The sequence below is a fragment of the Balaenoptera physalus genome, assembly GCF_965194825.1.
Source record: "Balaenoptera physalus genome assembly, chromosome: 15".
Classification (NCBI taxonomy): Eukaryota; Metazoa; Chordata; class Mammalia; order Artiodactyla; family Balaenopteridae; genus Balaenoptera; species Balaenoptera physalus.
In genome coordinates, this window is record NC_138894.1 from 16,279,622 (window position 1) to 16,305,110 (window position 25,489).

A 25,489-nucleotide genomic window follows, 5' to 3' on the forward strand; every position below is an offset into this window, starting at 1 on the left:
TACCACCAGGGAGGCCTCCGTCAGCCCCAGTGGACGTGAGTTCATGTTGGAGAGAGGAAGGTTAAGGGGACCTGAGCTTTCAGGCATCAGTTGTCAGAGGCTGTGTCTTAGTCAAGGCTGCTTTCCCTTTCTGTTTTTTTGTTTTTGTTTTTGTTTTTGTTTTTGCATGAACCAGGATAGATAAAAACCAACTGGGGGACTTCCCTGGTGGTCCAGTGGTTAAGAATCTGCCTTCCAACGCAGGAGATGCGGGATCGATCCCTGGTCGGGGAACTAAGATCCCACATGCTGAGGGACAACTAAGCCCTTGGGCCACAACTACTGAGCCCATGCCACAACTAGAGAGAAGCCCACGCGCTGCAACAAAAGATCCCACATGCCGCAACTAAGACCCAACGCAGCCACAAAATATAAATAAATAAATAAATAAAATAGTGTTTTACAAAAAAAATAAATAATAAAAACCAACTGGACTTAGCATGATCCAAAAAGGGGAATTCATTGTAAAGAGGCAGGGAGTTGCAGCTGGACTCTATAGGGTCCAAGCACCTGGGCTGGATGCTGTTGGAAAGCCTGCTGTTCTCACTTCCTCCCCCTCCCCCAGACCCTGGTCTCACATCTCTGCTTCTCTGGCCACATCTGCTTCATTTTCTCTGCGTGTGTATGTGTCTGTGTGTACATCTGTGCTGCTCTCTCTCTGACTCTGTCTCTCTCTCCAGGTTTCTACTTTTCATCCATACAGGGCCAAACATGGGCACCTACAATGACAGTCCCCACTCCTGAGTTGGTATCTCTTTAGTCTAAGTATCCAGCAGAAACTGCTAACTCAACGTTTCTCAGTCCCGGTGCCAAACCCTGGGAGCTAGACCCTGCCTGTTCAGGGTCAGAGGGAGGTGTTGTAGTATGAACCTGGCTGCTGGGGCCCACCCCAGTGTTTGAGAGGGGATATTCTCAGAGGGGAGGAAGGAGGGCTGGATCGATACCCTGTCAGTGGAAAACTGAGTGAGTAGATCAGTTGGGCTAAAGAGGTAGAATTTGGATTGGACCGAGGAATAGAAGCTCCCAGGTGACAGGTTTCAGGTCAGCAGAAGAAAGAGCTCCTTAGAGGGGTCCAAGGTAGACCAGACTGCTTTGGGTGATTGCAAGTTCCCACACATGCAGGGGTTCAAACAGAGTCAGGAGTAGCATCCTAGGAGATGCAAGTGTCTGCTGGGGGTGGACCACGTGACCTTAAGGGCCCCTTGTGGCCATGACAGTCTGGCTGTGAAATGCTGCCTCTGCTGCAGATACTTCCCCTGGACTCTTCTTGCATAGAAAAGATTGGAGGGACATGTACCAGTATTTTATTGGTATACTAGTAATGGAGGGACATATTCAGTATAGCAGTTTTTTAACTACCGTTATTGCTGGATGGTGGGATTCTGGGTGATTTTGATTTTTTTTTTTTTTTTTTTGCGGGATCTTAGTTCCCTGACCAGGGATCGAACCTGTGCCCCCTGCAGTGGAAGCTCAGAGTCTTAACCACTGGGCCGCCAGGGAAGTCCCTGTTTTATTCTTTTCTGTCTTAATTATTTTTTCTACAATAAACGTAAACAAGTAATGTAAACAAGTTATGTTTGTGTTAACAGTAAGCAAGTTAAACCCAGTGGTTGAGTTTCACTAGGCCAATAGGTATCGAATGGCTTGTAGAAGATGAACAAAAGGTGGTCTTTGCCCTCAGGGAATTTATGGCCTAATAAGGAGGGGTGATATAAGCACACATAAATCAAGCTAAAAGGAGGCTATGTTAAATGCTAATAGAATATTACAAAGGGTGTGGAAGGCACACATATATGATATAACCCTCCTTCTAAGAAGCTCAGTGAAGGGTTTCATGAAAAGAGTAACACTGGATCTGGGTGTAAAATGGTGGTTCTCAACCAGGGGCTCTTTTGCCCCCAGGGGACATTTGGCAGTATCTAGAGATGTTTTTGATTGTCACACCCGGGATGGAGGGAATGCTACTGGCATCTAGTGGGTAGAGCCCAGGGATACTGCTGAACATCTTTCAATGCCCAGGACAGCCCCCCGCCCCGAACAAAGAATTACCTGGCTCCAAATGTCAATAGTGCCAAGGTGTCTAATGCGATGCAAAGGATTTTGGCAGACAGAGATGGGGAAGAACCTTCCAGGCAAAGAGAATGATGGCAGAGCACAGTGGCAGAAACGCATGATGTGTGCACAGGAGTTAGCAGAGGCGCATGAGGCTGATGGGGTGGGCCTGGCTGGATGGTAGAGGCCCTCAATGCCAAGGCAAGCAGTTTCCCGTGGGCAGTAGGGAGCCATGGCAGTTTTTGGAGCAGTGGAATCGCCCCATCAAGAAAGGTGTCATTTCTCGTCAGCCCAGCTTTGCCTCATCGCTTGCTCACCTGCGCATCCACAGACTAAAACGCAGCTGTATTTTCCTGTTTTCCACCCCAGTCCGTCCATTCTTTGTTTTCCATGCATCCGAAGGAAAGCTGTGTCAGCACTCTGCCTTGCTGACCCATGATTCCCATCTGCTGGTGACAAAGGGATACAGCAAAAACACGATCCCCTTTTGACCACTTTACTTCCCGTGGCAATTTCCAGGAATCCACCACGGGGCGAGGGGTGACTGTCCACCTCTGTCCTGATGGCCTTGTAGCAGCTTTGCTTGTTTGCTTATCACCGCCGTTTGGGTGTTTGCTGACATCCTCACTCTATCTCAGGATGCAGAGTGGAGCGGGGGGTGGTGACAAGGGGACAGTTCATGCTCAGCGGTGTCCACAAGGTGCAAGCGGCCGAGCAGAGGCCGGGGCTGGAGCTGGGTCAGCCTGCAGTCATGGGGTGAAAGGATGCCTGAGCTGGGGGAGGGGGTGCCCCAGAACTCAACAGGGTACTCTCCCCGTCTGTTCACTGCTGGCTCGTCAGCAGCAGAGCAGTGCTGGACACCTGCTGTACCAGGTCACACAGTAGGTACCAGGTCAGTAGGTCAGTGATTTCTGAATGGACGAATGAGGAGACCGAGGTCCGGGGAGAGATGGTGTGATGGCCCAACGTCACCCCCCTGGTTGGGATCACAGCCGAGCCTAGAACCGTGGTTCCTGAAGCCCAGCTGGGAGCCCTTCCCCTGTGCTGCACCCCGCTTCAGCCCACAGGCGCCCAGAGATGTCGTCCTGGGCGCTGGCTGTTACGGATCTTGCCCCGGACCAGACACCTTTACCCGGCGCTGTGTGCTCCAAACCCCTCCTGTTGCTAGGATTCCACTGCTCCCCAAACCAACCAACCAACCAGCCAGCTAACCAACCTACCCTCAAAAGCAACTTGCCTGCTCTACCTGCTGCCATGGCAAAGGAGCTGTAGAACTACCCCACACTACATCAGAGGCTTCCGGTTCCTTTAGTTATACCTCCCAGGATAGACTATCCCCCAGGGATACCTCCAGGGACGCCTCAGTCCAGGCACATTTCTCCACAGACCAGTCAGGGCAGGGGTGCGAGGTAAGATCCTACTGGTGCTGAAGTTTGGGCCAACCTGTACCATTTATAGTGAAGCCTTCTTGGTCAAATGCACACAGGGAGAGGGAGTGGTGTGAAGTAGTCCATCGTGTTCCCTCTGTATTTTGGGAGGGACGCAGGCCGGACCTCAGGTGTCCTCTGAGACCCCCAGTACCTTCTGGGAAGAGGCATTTCCCTGGTGTCACACAAAACGAAGCAACAGGTCAGGGTAGGGGGCTTTTCTCCCCACGCCTCCCAAAAAAATACGTGTCGGAAATGTTAGTGTCCACTTCCCCACCCAGGCCCTAGGGAGGGGCTTGCAGGCGGTGCTGTCCTTGGTCTCCCAGCCGTGGGGCATTCCTGGGTCTTACAGGCACAAGGGCTTGACCCAGCCTCACCCAGGACTGACTGGATAACTCCCACGGTGGCTCCTGCTTTACCCCTCTTGGTAGAGGGACACCACGGTCCTCTGCACAGAGCTCCCTTTCACAGATCTGTGCAGCGTTTCTTTTCAAAGTATTTTCTCGTGTATCATACCATTTAAATGAACCACCAGCCCCTGTGGGGACACGCTGTTGTGCAGAGGCGATAAAACCAGTGAGTCTCCTGGGTGCTTGTCTAAGGACCGTTGTCCGGTGCATGGTGCAGCACAGACCAGCACTGAGGTTCCTGAGCCCCAAAGCCTCCAAGGTTGTCACCCCTTCCATGGGCAGATAAGGGTTCAAGCAACTTTACAGCCAGGCCACATCCCCCGTTCACAGGTGCTGACCAGCTCCGTGGACAGGAAAAGCCTCCGGATGTCATGAGCATGGGAGGAGATCGGGTGGGTGGTTTGCAGCGCAGCGCTGGACACGGAGCAGGCACTGGGTCTGCGTGTCAGAAGGGCGTGTGGCACACACTCCCTGGGATAGGGGGTGGGGATCCTGAGGAGGAGGGGTAGACCCACAATGTGGTGGGATCCACACGGTCCCTCACGCTTCCCTTTGCTTTCAGCAGAACCCAAGTCATGTTACCGTTTGCAAGAGCCTTGGGAAGTGGGCTTATGTATTAGATATTCTCATTTTAGACAAACCAGCCCTCATGATGACTTAAAAAGATTTCCTCAGCAAAGCCTGAGGATTCATCATCATACAGGTAATATGTGATCAAAATATTTTACTGATTTTGTGCTGTCAAAAAAGTCAGGATATCAGTTTAGCACCGCGGCTTTGTAATCTCACGTTCTAGTTTCAGCCCTGACATGGACTCGCTGTGTGACCTTGGCCTGATTACTTAAATTCTCTGATCCTCATATTCAGTGTGAGAAATGGAGATTAGAATCATGCCTACTTCCTTAGAGCCATGCTCAGTAATTGACACTGCTTATTATGTGATGTTAACTTTTTTCCAAAATGTGAAGCAGTCCTTCTTGGTGTTGATTCCCTGGATAACAGGCCATCCCTCACCAGGACTTCCCCTTATGCCTGCTCTGTGATCATGGCCATTTGGGGCTCACAACAAATGGAAAGAAAGTGTATTGTTTTCATTCTGAATCGAACAAAATTTCTTATATCACCATCCTCAAAGCCAGCTCTTTCTGTTATTTTGTGTTGGAATTTTTCTCTCCTTAGTGACCTAGTTTTATCCATGCTCTTCAGATCTGCAAAAGCAAATGGGACAGATGTTCAGAAGTAATTCTCATTCTGTGTAGTTGAGAGGAATTAGCTGTCTTTTCTAAACAAAGCAAACTATTTAGTGTATTTCAACTTCTCAACTCTTAAGCAGTATTCCACCACACCTTTTAGAGCAGTACCAAGGATTACCTTTCCGAGCATCAAAACTAAAATGTTGTTACCCACACCAGGGTCTCGCCTTCCTCTCTCAGGGCCCATTTGCACTTGACGGCTGGGTCCCCAGGAGTTGTGCAGCCAGCACGGCCCCTCGGCAAGGCACTTGCTGGCCTTCTCCCAGGGGAGCCGTGGGCTGACTTACATCAGCTGTAGGACAGGTGTTCCCGATGACGGGGGTGCTGCCTCGCTGCCCCAGGCTTCCCCAGGCTGGCCAGCTCAGGAGCTGCCTTTGTGCCCTGACTGTCCCTCATAATTAACATAACTCCCTCACCATTGAGACATGTGCTGGAGAGCCTACTCTCAAAATTTAAATTGCACTCACTGGAGGAAACCTGGCTGTTTTCCACTTTGTTTCCTTTTCTCGGACTTCTGTGGTCTCATTAGGGAGGTATTCTGGGCACCGGCCAAACATCCCTACTGCAGACAATCTCTGCTCTTCCATGAGCAGGTGAGTCAGGTCTGGGTGTGATTTGCCTTCCTCTGGCTCCTCCCACTTTGGGTGAGATGACAACACTGATTTTGTTAGCTGCTCGATCCTTCCTGCTGACAAGCCCAGTGACCTGGAATCGTGGTAATTTCTTATGAGCCACACTGTTTATAACCAAGTCACCTCAGATCTTTTCTGGAGCAAATCAAGGTATATAAAAAAAAAAATATATATATATATATATATATATATATATATATATATATAAGGTATCAATAGCAGGAACATACTTAATAGTGAAACTTCTGGCTAGAATGTAATATACAGGCTTTTTTTCCCCTCTACAACCAGAACCATTTCAAAAATACATATTTGCATTGCTTGCTAATTTTCATTCATCTTAAATGTCATTATATCCTTTATAATGAATTGAGATGGGTTTACAGTGCCTTCTAAAATTGGTAAATTGGTAAATTTTATTTTGTTTGACAATTTCAGGAAATTCAATAAATAGCATTGTACCATGAAGCAGAACAGATGTAACTTGAAAAATTACAAATTTTGTTTTCTTCTAAATTTGTTAGAATGAACCATTTATGGATTAAATGAGCCAATGGCCTATACTCAGTATATTCTGTTTTTATAAAATTTTCAAGTGTGCAAAGATTTTTTTGGGGGGGGATTCGTAAACATCATACATTTATTTATTTTAATTGTGGTAAAAAACACATAACAAAATTTACCATCTTAACCATTTTTAAGTTGTTTTAAGTTCAGTAATCTTAAGTATATTCATGTTGTTGTGCAATCAATCTCCAGAACTTTTTTATCTAACATATATAATTAGATTTTAAAGTATATATATACACATATACATATATACATATGTACACATATGTGTATATGTATATATGTGTACATATGTATATATGTATATGTGTATATATACATATACATAGAGACAGAACCATTTTAAAATCTGAGCTGCGTTCTATTCAGTTAACTTGGCTGACTTTAACCATAAAGAAATCAGTAACTCCACCCACAAGACCAGCCTCATTTGGCTGTATTTGTTCACGTAGTATCACAGGATTGTCAGGATGAAGGGTGCCACCTCAGTATAGCTGAGTGAGAGGGTTGGAAGGACCTGGGTTCATACCTGGGCAGGTGTGTCTACCACAGGCCCACATCCCTGCTGCAAGGGAGACTAGAAAAGTGAACATCAACCATTTTCAGTTTCAGGTATATAATGTGAAAGCTTCCCTCCACTAGGTGGTGGGGGTCATTGCTGTATGGGGAGCCAGAAGAATGATAAAAGCTTGTTACACCAGCTCACCAGCATCTAGAATTGTCACATCCTGTTAGGTCACAACTGTCTACCTGCCTTGAATGGCTTGGCGTGGCTGAGGAGATCACACCATGACACGTGCACTTGGGTGGTGAACGTAAGTGTAGGACCTCCAGGTTCCTGGTGCCTGTGTGGCCATGGGGAACCTTGGGAAACCCCTGCACTTGTGTCCATGCTGGTTCTGCCCCATGGGTGGGCTTCCCTACCTCTCTCTCTGCCGGAACCAGGTCTTGCCTTTCTCTAGGGTCCCACTTGAGTCCAACTTCTTGGGAGCCCACCCGTCTTCTTTTTTTTGATCTGTTCTTGTACTTTTATTCAGGAGTGGATCTAGGTTTCATGGAGCCTGAAGCCTTTACAATGGAGGGAAGGTGCTTTCTTTGAAAAAGTCATAAAAAATTTGATGAGCACGTTGCTAGGACCCCTTCCAGGACCCATGCAGCTGGGGGGTCTTGAAGCTTAAGCTTCATTAGCTTCACTGTAAACCTACTTCTGCTTTTTATGTTCATTCTCTTTTTCTCTTTTTTCCCCATTAAAAAAAATTAGAGTATAATTTGTATACAGTGAAGTTTACCCTTTTTATCGTGTAGTTCTATGAGCTTTGACAAATGCATACAATCATGTAACCATGGGACCTCCCTGGTGGTCCAGTGGGTAAGACTCCACGCTCCCAATGCAAGGGGCCCAGGTTCGATCCCTGGTCAGGGAACTAGATCCTGCATGCGTGCCGCAACTAAAAGTCAGCATGCCGCAACTAAGAAGTCCTCATGCTACAACTAAAAAAAAAAAAGAAATTATGTAAACTTTATCACAGTATAAATATAGGACAGTTCCATCACGTCCAAAAATCTCCCCATGCCCCTTTGAAGTCAACTTCTTCCCCCAACCCCAGCCTCTGGCAATGCATCTGTTTCTATCTCTAATAGTTTTGTCTTTTTCAGAATGTCACGTAAATGGAGTCAAGCAGCAGGTAGCCTTTTGAGTCTGGCTTCTTTCACTTAGCATAATGCATTTGAATTTCACCCATGTTGTTGCGTGTTTCACCCACTCTGTGCCCAGCGCTGGAGATGCTGAGATGGCAAGGGCCCAGTCCCCGCCCTCAGAGAGCTCACAGTCTAATGAAGGAGGCTCTTGGGCCCATCGTCACAGGCTTTTCCTTCAATATTTAGTACACACAGCTTTGCCCTGCTAACTATCTTATTCTGCTACACCTGGCACTCCAACCACTTTGTGATCACCTTGAGGATAAAATCTCTTGCCTTCTTGAGGTATCACTTGGATTGGAAAGAGCAAGGGGTTTGAAGCCACGAAGACTCTTTGAATCCAGCTCACCCACTTAGCAGCTGTGTGACCTTGTGTTAGACTCAGAAATTGGCACAGAGTGTGTACTGAATGAATATCTGTTGAATGAATGAATATAACCTCTTAAGTCCCAGGTACCGCCTGTGGAAAAAGGGTATAGTAGTCTCGACTTCACCTGACTGCTGTGGGGATCAGTGCCTGGTGCAGCACCTGGTGGGCATCAGTAAAGGTTTGTCCTGTTCCCCTCCCTTCCCTGGAGCCCTTTGACACCTTCCTCGGATGGGCGCGTGCACCTTGTGTAGACCTCCAAGCTGGCAAGGGTAACACCAGCATCTGCCACGTGGGAGCTGGGAGGGGCATGAGTTGAGCAGACAAGTCCCCAGAAAATCCCACAGGTACTCCACAGCTACCACCCCAAGTCCAGCTCAAAGCACCCCTCAGGCTTATTCCCCCACCTCCCCTTTCATGGTACAGACAGGAAGGCCCATCAGTCCTTTCCTCTCACCAAGTATTTTCCTTGCAGGGGGCTTTAGAGAAAGTCCACCAGGAGGAGAAAGCCATAACCCTTTACCAGGGGACCCTCTGGCTGAGGGTCAGGTGTCTGGTTCTCAGATCCTGGGAGGCAACACAGGCTGACAGATGGGTGGCCACAGGACAGTCATTGCAAAGCAAATCTGTTCTTGCCTTCCAAACACACTCAGCAAGACTCAGCACATTAGTTGTCATTAATCAGTTATTTGTATAATTACCTGTTTGCGGGCTGCCTTCCCTACCAGAGGGCCCAGGGCACATAGTAGATGCTCAACAAATACTTAATGATCAGATGAAAGCTGTTTTGTGCCTAAAAGAATTGGCATTCGCAGTGACTATTTCTGTAGAAGGAAAGGGAACTAGGATTTGTCATTCCTCTACAGTGTCTCTGGGATGTTAAATCCTTACCTATAGTCTCCTTGTTTAATCTGTGCAGTGGCTGTTGAATGTAGGAGTTTTTCTTTTCTATACTCAAGGAAACTGGTTCAGAGGAGTTAATAAACACTCACAGTCCCATAGCTAGTCAGTGATGGAGCTGGATTCAGACTCAGGTCCAATGCCGAAGCTCAGCCTCTGGATTTCTTAAGAATAGAAATCTCTACAATTTAGATTTTAAAAAAATATTGAAACTGATACTTGAGCAGGATATAAGTGGGTTGGATTGCAGAGTTTAACGCTTAACAACATGAATTGAAAATTTGCAGCCTGTTCTGTTTTGTGCTTTTCTAAAGTGGATTTGGGAGTAAATCCGAATTTCAAATTCGGATTTTTGCCACACACACATTACACACAGCCCTACATAAGCAATAAACCCCTCTCTGTGCTAGGGCGATGTGGGCTGTAGAATGGTCCTGGACTTGAGGGCAGGAGGCCTGGGTTTGAGTCTTGTTGGATAGGGAAGGGGCCTTTGGCAGGTCCCTGAACCACTCTGAACCTCAGTTTTTCATTAACTGCAGAAAGAACCCCGGTTATCTCAGAGGGTTGTGGTGTGGATCAAAGGAGCAAATAAATGAATGAGATGTTTGTGAGGGGGGGTTCCCCCAGGAGGAGTTTTGTATGTGATCATTGTCCCAAGTCTGCAGAGAGGAGTAGGGCTTGAAACACACTGAAAAGAAAGAGTCTACAGACAGGGGTCAGCAGAATCATGTGTCAAGGTGAGAAAGAAGGACGTGGTTTGTTTCTGTTCTGCCGAGATCAGCTTGGGTGGAGAGAGAACCTCGTTTGTGTGAAGTTTGTGTGCTTGGAACCCTGTAATTATACTGTCACCTGGTGTCAGCAAATATGTAATGCAGGGCCAGAGTGGAATTCTCTTGGGCAAGGAAGCAGGCAACATTCTTCCTCCCTCTCTCCTGGTCCTCATTCATTCATTCATTCATTCAGGGGCCACTGCAGGCTCTGAGCCGTGCACTGAGGTCAAGTCAAGAAGGCAGTAGAGTCAGATAGATCTGGGTTTGAGTCTGACCCCCTCCCCCGAACAGTTGTGAAACTCAATTATTTGATTTAACTAAACTCCAGTTTCCTCATCTGTATTATAAGGAAAACAATTTCTGTCTCATGGGGCCATATGAAGATGAAAAGTGATGATGCTTATAAAGAAGTCTGCACAGTTCGTGGCGCATAATGAACACTCAATAAATAAATAGTAGCTTATAAATCATAGTAATATAATCTCCACGGAGCCAAAATGCACAGTGGGCCAGTTTTGCTGTTTTCCTGTTTTCTCCCTCTAGCCTTTTAGAAGGTCACTGTGGGTAAGCAGAAGCAGAGGCCCGAGGGTTGGGACCCATGGCAACCAAAGCCTAGGTGGCTTGCTGTGCCATGGGAACCTTGAGCTGTGCACCCAGCCCGAGGAGCTGCCCAGCTTAAGTTTCTGAATGACGACTGTGAGTAAGGATGCTCCGTACAGCAGCACAGTAAAGGTCAGGCTTGCTCAGTTGCATTTAGAACCCAGGCCCATAATGCATCTAAGACAGTCCTTTCAGAGCTATAGTATTTACAGGAGGTGTATTATGTTTTTTGTGAATCCTTGTTTTGTCACACATGGTGTGACATGATATCAGGAAGTTGTCTCGGAGCTTGGGGGCTAATGCCTGGTCAGCTTTATGCATTTTTGGAGACAACTATACACACACACACACACACGCTTATACTTGTGAGTGTGGATTCTTCCAAATGCTTTTTCTTTTTAAGGTCAAGCTTATTGAGATGTAATTAGTAAAATCTACCCTTTTCAGTATGAGTGCTTTAAGTGTGAGCTTGAATTCTGAGTTTTGATAAATGCATACAGTTATGTAGTCACCACCATAATCAAGATGCAGGAAAGTTCCATAATTTTCCAAAATTCTTTCACTCTCCTTTGTAGTCAACCCTCCCACCGTCTCTAGTCCTGGCAACCGCTGATCAGTTTTTGGCCCCTATAAACTTTCCTTTTTCAGGATAACATACAAATGGAATCATACAGCATGCTGGCTTTGGGGTTTGGCTTCTTTCATGGAGTGTAATGCATTTGGGACTCCAGATGCTTTTGATTGCAGCAAGTTGGGTGGTTCTGAGATCAACATGGAAAACCAAGAGCATTCCTGTATACCATTAATAACCAAGAGAAAATCTAATTTATTTTTTAAATTTATTTTTTATTTTTTAATATTTATTTATTTATTTATGGCTGCATCAGGTTTTAGTTGCAGCGTGTGGGATCTTTCATTATGGCGCGCGGGCTCAGTACTTGCGGCGCATGGGCTTAGTTGCCCCACGGCATGTGGGATCTTAGTTCCCTGGCCAGGGATCAAACCCACATCCCCTGCAGTGGAAGGCAGATTCTTAACCACTGGACCACCAGGGAAGTCCCAAGAAAGTCTAATTTTAAAAATGCACAATACCACCAAAACCCCCCTGAGGTACTTAAGAATAAAGAAAGTGAAACATGCCCAAGATATTTATAGAGAAATTTATAACATATCGTGAAAAGACATTAAAGAGGACTCAGTGGAAGAGACCGTGTTCGTGAAGAGGAAACCTGATAAAGATGGTGATTCTTCCCAAGTAAATCTGTAACTTCAGTGTACTCGCAATCAAAATGCAGATAAGGTTTTTCATGGAACTTGACAAGCTGTCATGAAATTCATATAGAAAAACAAAGGCTAAGAATAAGCAAGACAGTTTTAGGAATATCAGGATTTATTATAAAGCTATGGAAATTAATACACTGTGGTATGGGTGCATGGCTAGTCGGTAGACCAGGGTAACAGAATGGGGAGCTGAAATAATACTATACATGTTAGAAAACGTTACAAGTGATGGTAGAATTGAAAATCAGTAGGAAAGAATTCAGTAAATGTTATTTGGACAGTTGGGATCTGTACAGAAGAGAATAAAGTTGAATCCCTAACTCATAACATACATAAAGATAAGTTCCAGATGAATTAAAACCTAATAGTGAAAAAGCAAACATTAAACTCTTTTATGAGAAGATGTATGTGACCAGATTTCCTCAACAAGATATTAAAAAAACAAGCTATAAAGGAAAAGATTGATGCATTTATCATATAAAATTTAAAACTTCTGTACAACAGAAGACACCACAGCAAAGTTAAAAGAGCTTTTTATTGGGAAAAGATGTTTGCAATGCATATGTCCAAGGCATAATTTATACCCAGAATTCACAAAGAAGTCCTAAAAATCAGTAAGAAAAAGATGAATAACCTAATGGGGTGGGGGGGAGATGGAAGGGATATAAATAATTCAGTTAAGGGGGCCAAATGGCCAAAAGGCATAAAATGTTGATCAACTTCACTTGTAATTGAGGAAATGCAAATTAAAACAAACATGATATACTGTTTCATGTCAATCAGACTGGCAAAAATTTTTAAATCTGACTATATTAGTTTGGTAAGAATGGGGAGCATCAGAACTCGTTTACACTGCAGGAAAGAGTAAAAACTGGTACAACCTCTCTGGGGAGTGGTTTTGCATTGTCTGGAGGAAGATGCTATGCCCTGTGACCCAGCAGTTCCACACTGTGTGTCAACCCTAGAGAAAGTCTCACATGTGCCCAGGGAGACGTGTATAAGAATGTTTGTTCCAGCCCTGTCTGTAATAGTGACAACTTGGAAATATGCATCAATAGAATGAATAAATAAACCGTAATATATTCATATAATGTAATAGTATACAGAGGTTAAAAATGATCTAGAAAGACAAGTCTCAACCTGGATCAAAATTTCAAAAACTGGCAAAAGGAGGCATATATTTATTCACTTTGGGGGAGAAAATGTGTCAAAGTATATCAAAATGTTTAGGATATAAACCCCTTGACTCAATAATTCTATATCCAGGAATTTATCCCACAGACATATTCATACGAGAGTGCCAATATGTAAATACACACAAACACACACACAGATTTCTTTACAGCAATATTTATAACAATAAAAACTAAGAAGCATATTAGGTATCTATTGCTACACAGCAAAATACCTAAAAAGTTAACTGGTTAAACCTAGAGTAAACATTTATTATCTCACATGGCTTCTGTGGGTCAGGAATTTGAGGAAACTTCAGCAGGATGGTTCAGCTCAAGCTTTTTTCATTAGGCTGTGGTTAAGTTATATGGGGGCTGCAGTTATCTGAGGGCTTTACTAGAGCTGAAGGATCCACATCCCAGATGGCTCCCTCACTTGACAGGCACATTGGCGCTGGATTTTGATGAGAGATTCACTTCCTCTCCAGGGCTGATTGTGTGTCCTTGCAACACGGTAGCTGATGTCCTGCACAGAAAGTAATCTGAGAGGGGTGAAGCCACAGTGTCTTGTATGACATAAGTCTCAGAAGTCACACACTGCCATTTCCACCTTAGTCTGTTCTTTGGAGGTGAATCACCAAGTCTGGCCCACATTCAAGGGGACCTAAATTAAGCTTCACCTTTCGAAAAAACGAATGCCAAAAAAAAAAGAATTTGTATACGTATTTTAAAATCATTACAGGAAAAAAACTTAAACATCTGTTAATGAAAGGCTGGTTCAATGAACTGTGACTGTTATCCCCTTCAGTAAAAAAAAAAAATTTTAATACACACTTCTAATACAAAAATCTGAATTACAGTTGACACTTGAACAACATGGGTTTGAAGTGCACAGGTCCACTTATATGCAAATTTTTTTCAATAAATATATTGGAAAATTTTGGGGGATTTGCAACAATTTGAAAAAACTCACAAACCATGTAGCCTTAGAAATATTGAAAAAGTTAACAAAAAGGTATGTCATGAACGCATAAAATATATGTAGATAGTAGTCTATCCTCAAATAAGGTGTGATATTTAATATAAATTAATAATGTGTTAGTTTTCTTACTGTTTTATAACTTTGCTTTCAAAGAATTACATTATCATGCAATATGCCTCTCTCTCTCATAATTGGAGAAATTATGTATCACCCTATCATCACAGATAAGTGGGTTTTTTTAATGTAACAATGTTTCCAATCCTGTATTAAGAATATTACTGTTGGAGTTCCCTGGTGGTGCAGTGGTTAAGAATCCGCCTGCCAATGCAGGGGACACGGGTTCGATCCGTGGTCGGGGAAGATCCCACATGCCGCGGAGCAACTAAGCCCGTGCGCCACAACTACTGAGCCTGCACTCTAGAGCCCGCAAGCCACAACTACTGAGCCTGTGTGCCACAATACTGAAACCTGCATGCCTAGAGCCCGTGCTCCACAACAAGAGAAACCACCCCAATGAGAAGCCCGCCCACCACCACGAAGAGTAGCCCCCGCTCAATGCAACTAGAGAAAGCCTGCGCGCAGCAACAGACCCAATGCAGCCAAAAATAAATAAATTTTTTAAAAAAGCATATTAATGTAATACTGTATGCCATAACAACTTTCTACCAATTCATTCATTAGTGTATAGGGTAGGCCACCGTGAAGCAATTCTATCTATCACACTGGGCTACCGTAAAACAATCACATTGCTGCTTCTTCATTATCAATGTACAAATCATTATACCTGTAAATAAATATGAATTTCTTTTTCATATTACCTTTTCATTTTTGATGCCTAGTGTTAGTAATACACATAACATCTACAGTGTTTTGTATCATATAAGACAATATTGATGTAGGTACTGACAGACGATTCATCTTGTAAACAGATGACATAAACTTATGGTATTGATAAACACAGTACAGTACTCTAAATGTATTTTCTCTTCCTTACAATTTTCTTAATAACATTTTCTTTTCTCTAGCTTACTTTATTGTAAGAATACAGTATATAATACATACAAAATATGTGTTTATTTTTTACGGTATTGGTAAGGCTTCTGGTCATCAGTAGGCTATTTGTAGTAAAGTTTGGGGGGAATCAAAAGTTATACATGGATTTTTGACTGTGCAGGGGTTTGGCATCGCTAACCTTCACATTATTCAAGGGTCAACTATATATTTTCCAATTAGATACATATACGCTTGACTAATTAAAAAAAAAATTTCAAAAACTGGGGATTCCCTGGTGGTCCAGTGGTTAGGACTCCGTGCTTTCACTGCTGAGGGTGCGGGTTCAATCTATGGTCAGGGAACTAAGATCCTGCGAGCCGCGCAGCATGGCCAAAAAAAAAAAAAAAAAATTTCAGGGACTTCTCTGGTGGTCCAGTGGTAAAGAATCTGCCTTCCAATTCAGGGGACGCGGGTTCGATCCCTGGTTGGGGAACTAAGATCCCACGTACCACGGGACAACTAAGCCCGCGTGCCACAACTTCTGAGCTCGCGCGCCTCAACAAGAGAGGCTGCGTGCTGCAAACTACAGAACCCACGTGCTCTGGAGCCTGCGCACCACAACTAGAGAAAGAAAAACCCACACACCACACTAGAGAGAAGCCCACACACAACTAGAGAGAGAAAACCCATGTGCCACAACTAGAGAGAAGCCCGCACGCCACAATGAAAGATCCTGCGTGCTGCAACTAAGACCTGACACAGCCAAAAAATAAATTAAATAAATAAATATCTTTTAAAAAATTTCAAAAACAAGTTTGAGTGAAAAAATTTCAGTGGAATACATATAGTGTGATTCCATTTATATAATGTTTAAATAGATATAAATAATTTTTTTGTTGTTTAGGCATGGCTTATGTAGTTGATAAAAACATGGTGAGAATGATAAGCACCAAATTCAAGATGGTGCTTGTTTGAGGGAAGGAGGGAGAGAAATGTATGAGGAAAGAGTATATAGGAGACTTCAAATATATCTCTCACGTTTTAAGTTTTCCCATATTAAAAATTGTAGCATATTTATTGGAATGCCAAAAGGAGCTCAAGAAGCGAGGAGTACCCTTCTGTTAGAGAGTGAAAATGGTCTTGGAAATTAATTCTCATAGAAATAAATCAAAATTGATTCATAAACTGTCAGGAAAAAACCTACAGAGGACAGTAATTCGAAACTGTATATTTTTTGCATCAATGCTGAGCGAGCATCGCTGCCAGCCCTGGGGCCCCCCCAGCAGGGCTGGGAAATGGTGGAGCTGGCAGAGGCAGGGGCGACCGAGTGTTAAGGGGAACCTGTAGACTCGGCTGAGATGGAATCGGGTGCGGGCTCACCCTCTGGGACCCTCCACTTCCAGTGGCTGCTGCCCTTGGGCTTGGTGAGCCCAGCCCTAGGTGGGGCTCGGTCAGGCTTTCAACAGACCTCCCCTCTCTCTTCTTATGAAATTATACCTCCTTGGAGATTAATTAGAGAATGAAGAGAAGCCCCTAGGCCCTACTTAGAGCAGGTATCATGTCATTCAAGCTGAAAGAAAAGAGCATATTGTTCACTTGGAAAGGAATAACAGCTCCCCTCGTTAAATGCCTGACTGCTAGCACCACCCAGCAAATATCCTCTACTACCAAGTTCCAGTAGGTGATTCAGCCGGTCTGTAATGAACAAAAGACAACTGAATGAGGAAATGGACTTGTATTATTCAGAGGAAAGAAGAATGTCTTTTCTTTCCTTGAAAAAGAAAGGAGACTGACAAAAATTCTTTGCTTGCCCAAACTTTCGTCAGGTTCCTGAACCGTCTCCTAGGCCCATCCGTGTAGTTTGTTGTAAAATCTGGTTTTAGCAAGAACCTCCACCCTGCGCCCGTATCTCATCACCCAAGATGTCTGACGAGGTTCTTTGTCCTCCACCCCGCTTCCCCGCCCAGTGATGTCTGATCACCCTGGCTTGTCTTCAGCAAGAATCTGTTAGATTGGTTTAGCCAGAATACCCCTCATCCCTGATGTTTCCTCTTAGTAATTTTCCATCCACTGACCCCCACCGTGCTCCTTGGCTATAAATTCCCCCTGGCCCATGCTGTATTTGGAGTTGAGCCTGGTCTTTCTCCCCACCCCCCCGTAAAATCCCTTTACAGTGATCCCTATACTTATGTCGATAATAAAGTCTGCCTTACCATCTTCAAAAAAAAAAAAAAAAAAAAGAAATTCTATATCTTTATGTTATTAAGAACAAAAAGCACAAAATGTAATCAATGTAAATTTTAATACCTTTTAATGTTCAGAGGAAACAATGTACCTTCATGACTTGGAAGACCTTTTGTGAAAATTCATTTTTTTAATTTTTTTTTTTTTTATAAATTTATTTATTTTATTTATTTTTGGCTGTGTTGGGTCTTTGTTGCTGTGCACGGACTTTCTCTAGTTGCGGCGAGAGGGAGTTACTCTTCATTGCGGTGTGTAGACTTCTCACTGCGGTGGCTTCTCTTGTTGGGGATCACGGGCTCTAGGCGAGCGGGCTTCAGTAGTTGTGGCACACGGGCTCAGTAGTTGTGGCTCGTGGGCTCTAGAGCGCAGGCTCAGTAGTTGTGGTGCACGGGCTTAGTTGCTCCGCAGCATGTGGGATCTTCCCGGACCAGAGCTTGAACCCGTGTCCCCTGCATTGGCAGGCGGATTCTTAACCACTGCGCCACCAGGGAAGCCCCTTAATATTTTTTATTGAAGTAGAGTTGATTTACAATGTTGTGTTAGTTTCTGGTGAACAGCAAAGTGACTCAGATACATACATATATATATAATATGTGTATTATATATATATACTTTTCAAGTTCTTTTCCATTATGGTTTATCCCAGGATATTGAATATAGTGCCCTGTGCTATGCAGTAGGATCTTGTTGTTTATCCATTCTATATACATTATAATAGTTTGCGTCTACTAATCCTAAGCTCCTAGTCCATCCCTCCCCTACCTCCTCTCCCCCTTGGCAACCACAAGTCTGTGACTGTGAGTCGTTTCTGTTTTGTAAATAAGTTCATTTGTGTCATATTTTAGATTCCACATACAAGTGATATCATACGGTATTTGTTTTTCTTTTTCTGACTTACTTCACTTAGTATGATAATCTTTAGGTCCATCCATGTTGCTGCAAATGGCATTATTTCATTCTTTTTTATGGCTGAGTAGTATTCCATTGCATATATATGTCCCACATCTTCTTTATCCATTCATCTGTCAATGGACATTTAGGTTGCTTCCGTGTCTTGGCTATTGTAAGTAGTGCTGCTATGAACATAGGGGTGCATGTAACTTTTCGAATTATAGTTTTGTCCGGATATATGCATAGGAGTGGGATTGTTGGATCATATGGCAACTCTATTTTTAGTTTTCTGAGGAACCTCTATACTGTTCTCCATAGTGGCTGTACCAATTTACATTCCCACCAACAGTGTAGGAGGGTTCCCTTTTCTCCACACCCTCTCCAGCATTTGTTAGAAAATTTTTTTTTTAATATGGCACATTATTTAATAAAAATTATATATAACATGTACATACAGAAAAGTACATAGAACATATGTGTACAGTTTAATATACATTTGTGATTATAAAGCAAAACTCTGCATAACTACCATCCAGGTCAAGAAATTCAGTATTCTGGAAGCCCCTATGTGGTGTACCATTTCTTTTTTTTCTTTTTTTTTTTCTTCAGGCTCATTTAATCCATACAACAAACCACGATATAGTTATTGTTCTTCCCCTTTTTACACATAAAGAAATTGAGATTGAGAGAGCATAAAACCTATGCCAAATCACCATGTTACCATAGCATGAGCCGTAATTTGAATTCAGTCTGTCAGACAACCTTGAAACCCCATACCCTATTCACTACACTACAGAGACCTCTCCAAGCTGGGGTAGATCTTACTTTCTGCTCTTATGGTGTACCGTTTCTTAAATTCAGTTTGTTTTATCATAACATGAACAACTGTACAAATAGGCCTGTTGTTTTACGTTTAAAAATTAATTTCAGAAAAAAATATTGCTAGTATTGATTTTTTTTTTTTAATTTTCAAGATAATTTGGCATTGGGAAATGTTGGCCCAACACTAAGATACCTGAGAAGACTGTGGAAGATACTGTCGTTTCATGCTTTACAAAAGTCTTGGCCCCAGTTAGTAACGGTGGTGCCACAGCTTGTAGCTGAGCCCTAGGCCAACAGTTGCTCCCCTGCAGTCACTCCAGGCTCCGGGGAATGGTGGGCAGTCCTTCTCGGTGACAATAACTAGTGCCACAGTTAACCGTTAATTCCTGTGAGCAGTACCTCTGTTCCTTGGTCAGAAGTTGATAAGTAGCTTCAGAGTTGCATTTTCCTGACATTGGCCAATGGGGTAGGTGTATGGTCTTTGCCATTTTGGACTGCATTTGCTGTCTGCCTGGGACTCTGGGCACTTTAAAAAAAACTCTTGGGGCAGATTGCCCGTGATGGTTGGGTGAAGGGCCCAGGACCCAAGGACCGGGAAACATCACCCTAGACCAGGATTTCTCCGCCTCGGCACTTCTGATGCTGTGGACTAGATGGTGCTTTATCGGGGCTGTCCTGTATGTTGTAGCACGTTTAGCAGCGTCCCTGGTCTCCACCCACTAGATACCAATAGCTTTCTCTCAGCTGTGACAACCACTTTCCGGACGTCACCCAGATGTCCCCCAGGCAGCTAAATCACCCCCAGTTGGGAACCACTGCCTTACAGGGTAGAATCCACATGAGGCTCATGGTCCCTCCACTGCAGCTGTGGAGGAGGTGGGAGAGGCAACCCGGCTGAAGGCCCCTAATTTGGAGCAGTAGGAGGAATTAGGGCAAAGATAGGAGGAATGCAGCAGGCAGACAGATGGAGGCAGTAAGTTGGGGAGGGGCCTTCTGGGTAGCAGTAAATGGCAGTGGGCAGAGGGAGGGTGGGTGCAGAGCTCTGCGGCTCTGAGGCGCCGGGCAAGGCTTCGTTCACAGAAAACTGGGAGGAGTGTATTAGCACAGAGCCCCGTCTCCTCTCTAAAGAATGGCACTCAAGGGCTTCCCTGATGGCGCAGTGGTTAAGAATCCGCCTGCCAATGCAGGAGACACGGGTTCGAGCCCTGGTCCGGGAAGATCCCACATGCCACGGAGCAACTAAGCCCGTGCACCACAACTACTGAGCCTGCGCTCTAGAGCCCGTGAGCCACAACTACTGAGCCCGCACGCCACAACTACTGAAGCCTGTGCGCCTAGAGCGCGTGCTCCGCAACAAAAGAAGCCACCGCAATGAGAAGCCTGCGCACCACAATGAAGAGTAGCCCCCGCTCACCACAACTAGAGAAAGCCCACGTGCAGCAAGGAAGACCCGACGCAGCCAATACATACATACATACATACATACATAAATAAATAAAATTAAAAAAAAAAAGAATGGCACTCAAGCCTTCCCTTCCTGCTCTTGAGCCGACCTTGAGCTCTTAAGCAGCATTAGATCTTTCTAAGAATTCTACCGCTTTCCTCTTGACCTTGTAGAGAGAGTTACGTGAATCTCTCAAGTGGGCTGCTTCCTTGGAGAGAGATTGCAGTTGTTTGACATTTATTCACCCATCAGACATTCGTCCGGCACCCACTTGGGCAAGGGCTGTGTGAGGTGCTAGGGACCCCACTAATCTCCCAGGCCTGGATGGTCTGACTCAACCAGCCCAGGCAGCCCTGGAGAAGACAGTAAGCCTGTCGTCAGGCTACCCACCCAGGTCACATCCCAGCTCGGCTCCTGGCTGTTGTGTCTCTTTGGGCCTCAGTGCCTAGTCCCTAGTCTGTGAAATGGAGTAGTAAGAATTCTTATCCCGTATGGGCGTTGAGAGAATTGAGAGAATATACAGGCTGTAGAGCAGTGCCTGGCATTAGTGAGTACTCAGTGATATTTTTTTTTTTTAATTTTTATTTATTTATTTATTTATGGCTGTGTTGGGACTTGGTTTCTGTGCGAGAGCTTCCTCTAGTTGCAGCAAGCGGGGGCCACTCTTCATCGCGGTGCGCGGGCCTCTCACTATCGCGGCTTCTCTTGTTGCGGAGCACAGGCTCCAGACGCGCAGGCTCAGTAATTGTGGCTCACGGGCCCAGTTGCTCCGCGGCATGTGGGATCTTCCCAGACCAGGGCTCGAACCCGTGTCCCCTGCATTGGCAGGCAGATTCTCAACCACTGCGCCACCAGGGAAGCCCCACTCAGTGATATTAATATCATTATTTTTAATTTTTTTTTTAATTAAAACTACTACATAAGGACTGTAATAGACTTAACAAGTGTCAAGAAAATTCTGAGGGACACGTGATCAAAGACTCACAGAAGTGGCTCTTTTGAGATGGGTCTTAAAGGATTAGTGAGACTTTCTCAGGGGGGAAAAAAAGGGTTGTGGGAAGATCATGCACTAAAATTCAGGCAGAAGAGCGAGACAGCAGGAAGTCACAGATTGTGAGCTTGTGAGCCCGGCTCACTGGGGGACAGCTGCTGGCCTTAGGGTCTGGAGCTAAGGGAGGGGGGGGTCTGGGAGGCCAGGAAGGAGAAGGGCCTTGTCAGGGGGACTCAGTCTGCATGGACATAAGTCCCAAGCCCCTTTGGCTTGGACCTGCTTCATTTGTTACTTCTTTTTTCCAAAATAGATTTAGAAGAGCTTGCCATTTTCATCCCATTCTCCCTCCCCTGGGCAGTGAAATACTGAGTCTGCTCCCTTCCATGTCTGTGTTTCAGAGCTTTTAGAGACTGGAAAGCAAATTCGTCTTGCTGTCCCTGTGCTGTCAAAAGGGAACCAGGTGGGGGGATGCTGGCAGCCACTTCACATGCAAGTCCAGCAGACGCACGGAGCACTGACCTCCCTTGCCTGGGTGCCCATGCTTCCCACCTCCGTGACCGCTCAGGAGATGTTGTTGGCCACTGGGGTTCACGGAGGAGCAGATCCGTGGGCCACTGGGTTGAGATGCATTTTCCACCTGTCTCTTCTGCTGCTCACACGCTGCCTCAGGGCAGGGGCTGGACACCACCCTGGAAGATGTGGCTAATAAGCAGGGCATCTGTGCCAAAGGACGGTGTGTTTATTTCTCTGGAGCCTGCGGAGTTGTGCCCGAGGCTTTGCTGAATCAGACCAGTGCTGTCTGGCATCCCCTTGCTGCTGAGACCTCAGTCCCAAGGTCACGAGTGTCCCCTGGATGGCTCTGGCCTTTGCTTCACCACTCTCTGAAACTTCCCAGAGTGAACATATATTTACTGAGCACTTACCAGACCCAGGGGGTGTGGTTACATGAGCGAGATAGACACCATCCTCGACTTTGTGGAACTTAAAAGTCTTGTGGGAGAGACAGACATTGAATAAACCATTGCACGTGGTATGGATAAGGGCTGAGAAAGGGGACTATCCAGGGAGTGGCAGTGAAGAACAGGAGAGGAACCTCATCTTCAGGGGGTGCTGAGGTCAGGAAAGGCTCACAGAGGAAGGAAGACTCTCCCTGGTATCTGAGAATACTGCTTAGGGGGCGGGACAGCATGGGGGTGTTGGGGAGACCCCCCCTCTCTGAGCTGGCTTGTGACAGAATCCAGTGGGCTTCCCCAAGCTGCCTGTGTCTTTGGCACTGTGGCCATCCCTCTCTTAAATTTCTTGCTTCCTTTCAGACTGCTCGTTTGTCCCCTTAGCTGTCTTATCTTGCTCCCCAGATATAATTTCGGCCTTTCCAGAGGATGGCCCCATTTTTGGCTTCATGACCTCAAACCACCCTGCTGTGTTGCCAAATGACAGATTGAACGAAGTGGGTGTGGAGCTGTAACAGGACATAGAGGTTCCTAAGCATGTCCCAGCCATGGGACATTTGCCAGGGCATTCAGAAAAATTAATCAAGCCTCACAGCAGCATTTTCTGTAGCTTGGAGGATGCTTCTTGCATCGAAGATGACATTTTCCATCAAATAGGATGAATGAAAACCACATTTCTCTTTTTTTCCCCTCTCTCTCCCCTCCAGGCTAATATTTGGCACCCTTTACCCTGCATATTCTTCCTACAAGGCTGTGAAATCGAAGGACATTAAAGAATATGTAAGTAGCACTTTTGGGGGGCGGGGTGGTGGTGGTGATGGGGTTAGATGGGGGAAGCTGGGCATGAAGTGCAGGGGCGGGGCGCAGATGCCCTCTTTGGTGGGTACTGGGAGCAGGGCAGTACGGCGACCTGCTGAGTGTGACCCAGGAGTCCTCTCCCGGCTAGACCTCCTCTTTAGAACTAGAGTGTGGAAGTGAGCAGAGCGGGGAGGCCTGGCAAGAGGAAATGGCACCTGGAATAGGAGGCCCCCAGTGGCCACAGGCCACTCTATGGCCTTGGAAGAGTGACTTCATCTCTCTGAACCTCAGTTTCCTTGTCTGGACTGGAAAGCAGCATTACTGGGAGACAGTCTGGCATTGGGGGCAGGAGCACAGGTCCTAAAGTCCAGCAGACCCTGCCTAGCAATTCTGATCCCCGTGCCGGTTCTGTGATTTGAACACCCCACTGTTTAAGCCCTGTTGCTTTGTAAGCTTTTAGAGGGCAGGAGTTACCATCGTCCTGTGACTGTTTCCCACTGCACCTCGCAGAGGGTTGAACACATGGGCAGGGGATTAGGAGTACTTACTGGTGGGAGGATTGTATTACTGTTGGGTGATTTGGGTGCCCCAGTCACAGCCCTAAATGTGCCGGGCACCTCTGCGCAGGAGAACCTTCAGACCACACCTTGATTGATGAAGACCTGTGGGGGGTGGCTGGGGAGGGAGGAGTGTCCCTCCCCAGGGAGGACAGTATCCCAGGTCGAAGTACGAAAGATATAGATGTTGTCATCAAGAGACTGAAGTCAAGTCCTGGCTCTGACGTCTGACTGACACAATGCTTGACAAGAATCTTAACTTCCAAGAGCCTCGGTTTCCTTATCTGAGCAGTGGGTGGAAATCAACAATGCTAGCGCCTAGTGTTGTGAGGGACAAAGGGTCTTTGCTCTGCTTTTACTCAGAACAGCTCACTTGGCAAGTTAGGCACAGGCAAAGAAATCATTCAAAGCAGGTTTGGAAGTTCTCAGCTTTCCCAGGATGTCTTTCGGATGAAACCAGCCACCTCCAGATCAGCTCAACTAGAGCTGCCTACACCCTCTCTCTGAGTTTCCTAGAACTGCTTGCCTGGCTTGCATTTGCTACGAAGCAGGGGATCCAGACGGGGCGTGTTCTCCTGTGGAGGCTGGGTCCCCAGCATGTGTCTGTGAAGGAATCTCAGAGTGTGAACTATAAATAGCTGTTAAGTTGCAAGCACAGAACCTCATGATTCCTAATGGACTCCGCCCACGGGAAAGCCCTGGGCAGCCTCCTCCAGGTCACCCTTTCCCCGACTGCTTCCAGCCTGGGGACGGGGGACGCTGTGCCAGGAAAGGAAGCAAAGCAGGGGTCACCGCAGTTCAAGGTCTGATCCTCCGATTTGCAGGGGTAGAAACTCAACGCTGTCCACTCATCCGGGAGAGAGCAAACCCTGGTGAATTGTTTTGCTGTATCTAAACTCACAGGAGCCTGGTTTATGACTATAACGGCAATCATTAATTTAAACTGAAAAATATAACTGACAAGCAGAGCAACTGTTTGTGCTGGCGGTGAGCACGTGCTTTTCCCAGGAGGGAAAGCTTGAGAGCTAAGATTAGACAGTTTCTTGGTAAAAATGGAACTGGAAGCAAGGCGCCCAGTGGTATTAAGGGAGACCTGCCTCCTTTTCCTGCGCTTTTTCACATGTGCTCAACTCACACACTTGCGTGCATGCTCACATGCTTTCTCCCACACGCATTCACACTCACTTCTTTCCCTCCTTTTGACCAACAGACCCATTTGTCCAAGAGAGAAACCTGGAAACTTCCTTTAACTCCTGTCCCTTCCTCACCACCCATCCCCACCCAGACGCCCAGGTGGTGACTATGACCCTTCCTCTCTATCCTCTTTATAATCTTTCAAACCAGGTCTCTCCTTCTGTGCTACCTCTCTCTTCAGTGAGGCTCTCATCATCATTCCCTGGAATGTCACAGTGGCCCCCTGTATTTGATTTTTTTATTGCCACGGTAACAAATTACCATGAATTTAGTGGCTTAAAAGAACACAAATGAGGGACTTCCCTGGTGGTCCAGTGGTTAGAACTCCAGGCTTCCACTGCAGGAGGCACAGGTTCGATCCCTGGTCGGGGATCTAAGATCCCACAAGCTGCATGGTGAAGCCAAAAAAAAAAACAAAAACAAAAAACCCACAAATGTATTATCTCACAGTT

At 45.6% G+C, this 25,489-nt stretch overlaps 1 protein-coding gene across 7 annotated transcripts in view; it reads left to right on the forward strand.

Moving 5' to 3' along the window:
* Positions 1–25,489, forward strand: part of REEP1 (receptor accessory protein 1) — a 114,136-nt gene that overhangs the window by 29,497 nt on the left and 59,150 nt on the right. For all 7 annotated transcript variants that reach the window (XM_082426891.1, XM_082426896.1, XM_082426892.1 and 4 more), the window contains exon 2: positions 23,196–23,268. In XM_082426891.1, coding sequence (XP_082283017.1) covers positions 23,196–23,268 — 73 coding nt within the window. The remainder of the gene's footprint in view (positions 1–23,195; positions 23,269–25,489) is intronic.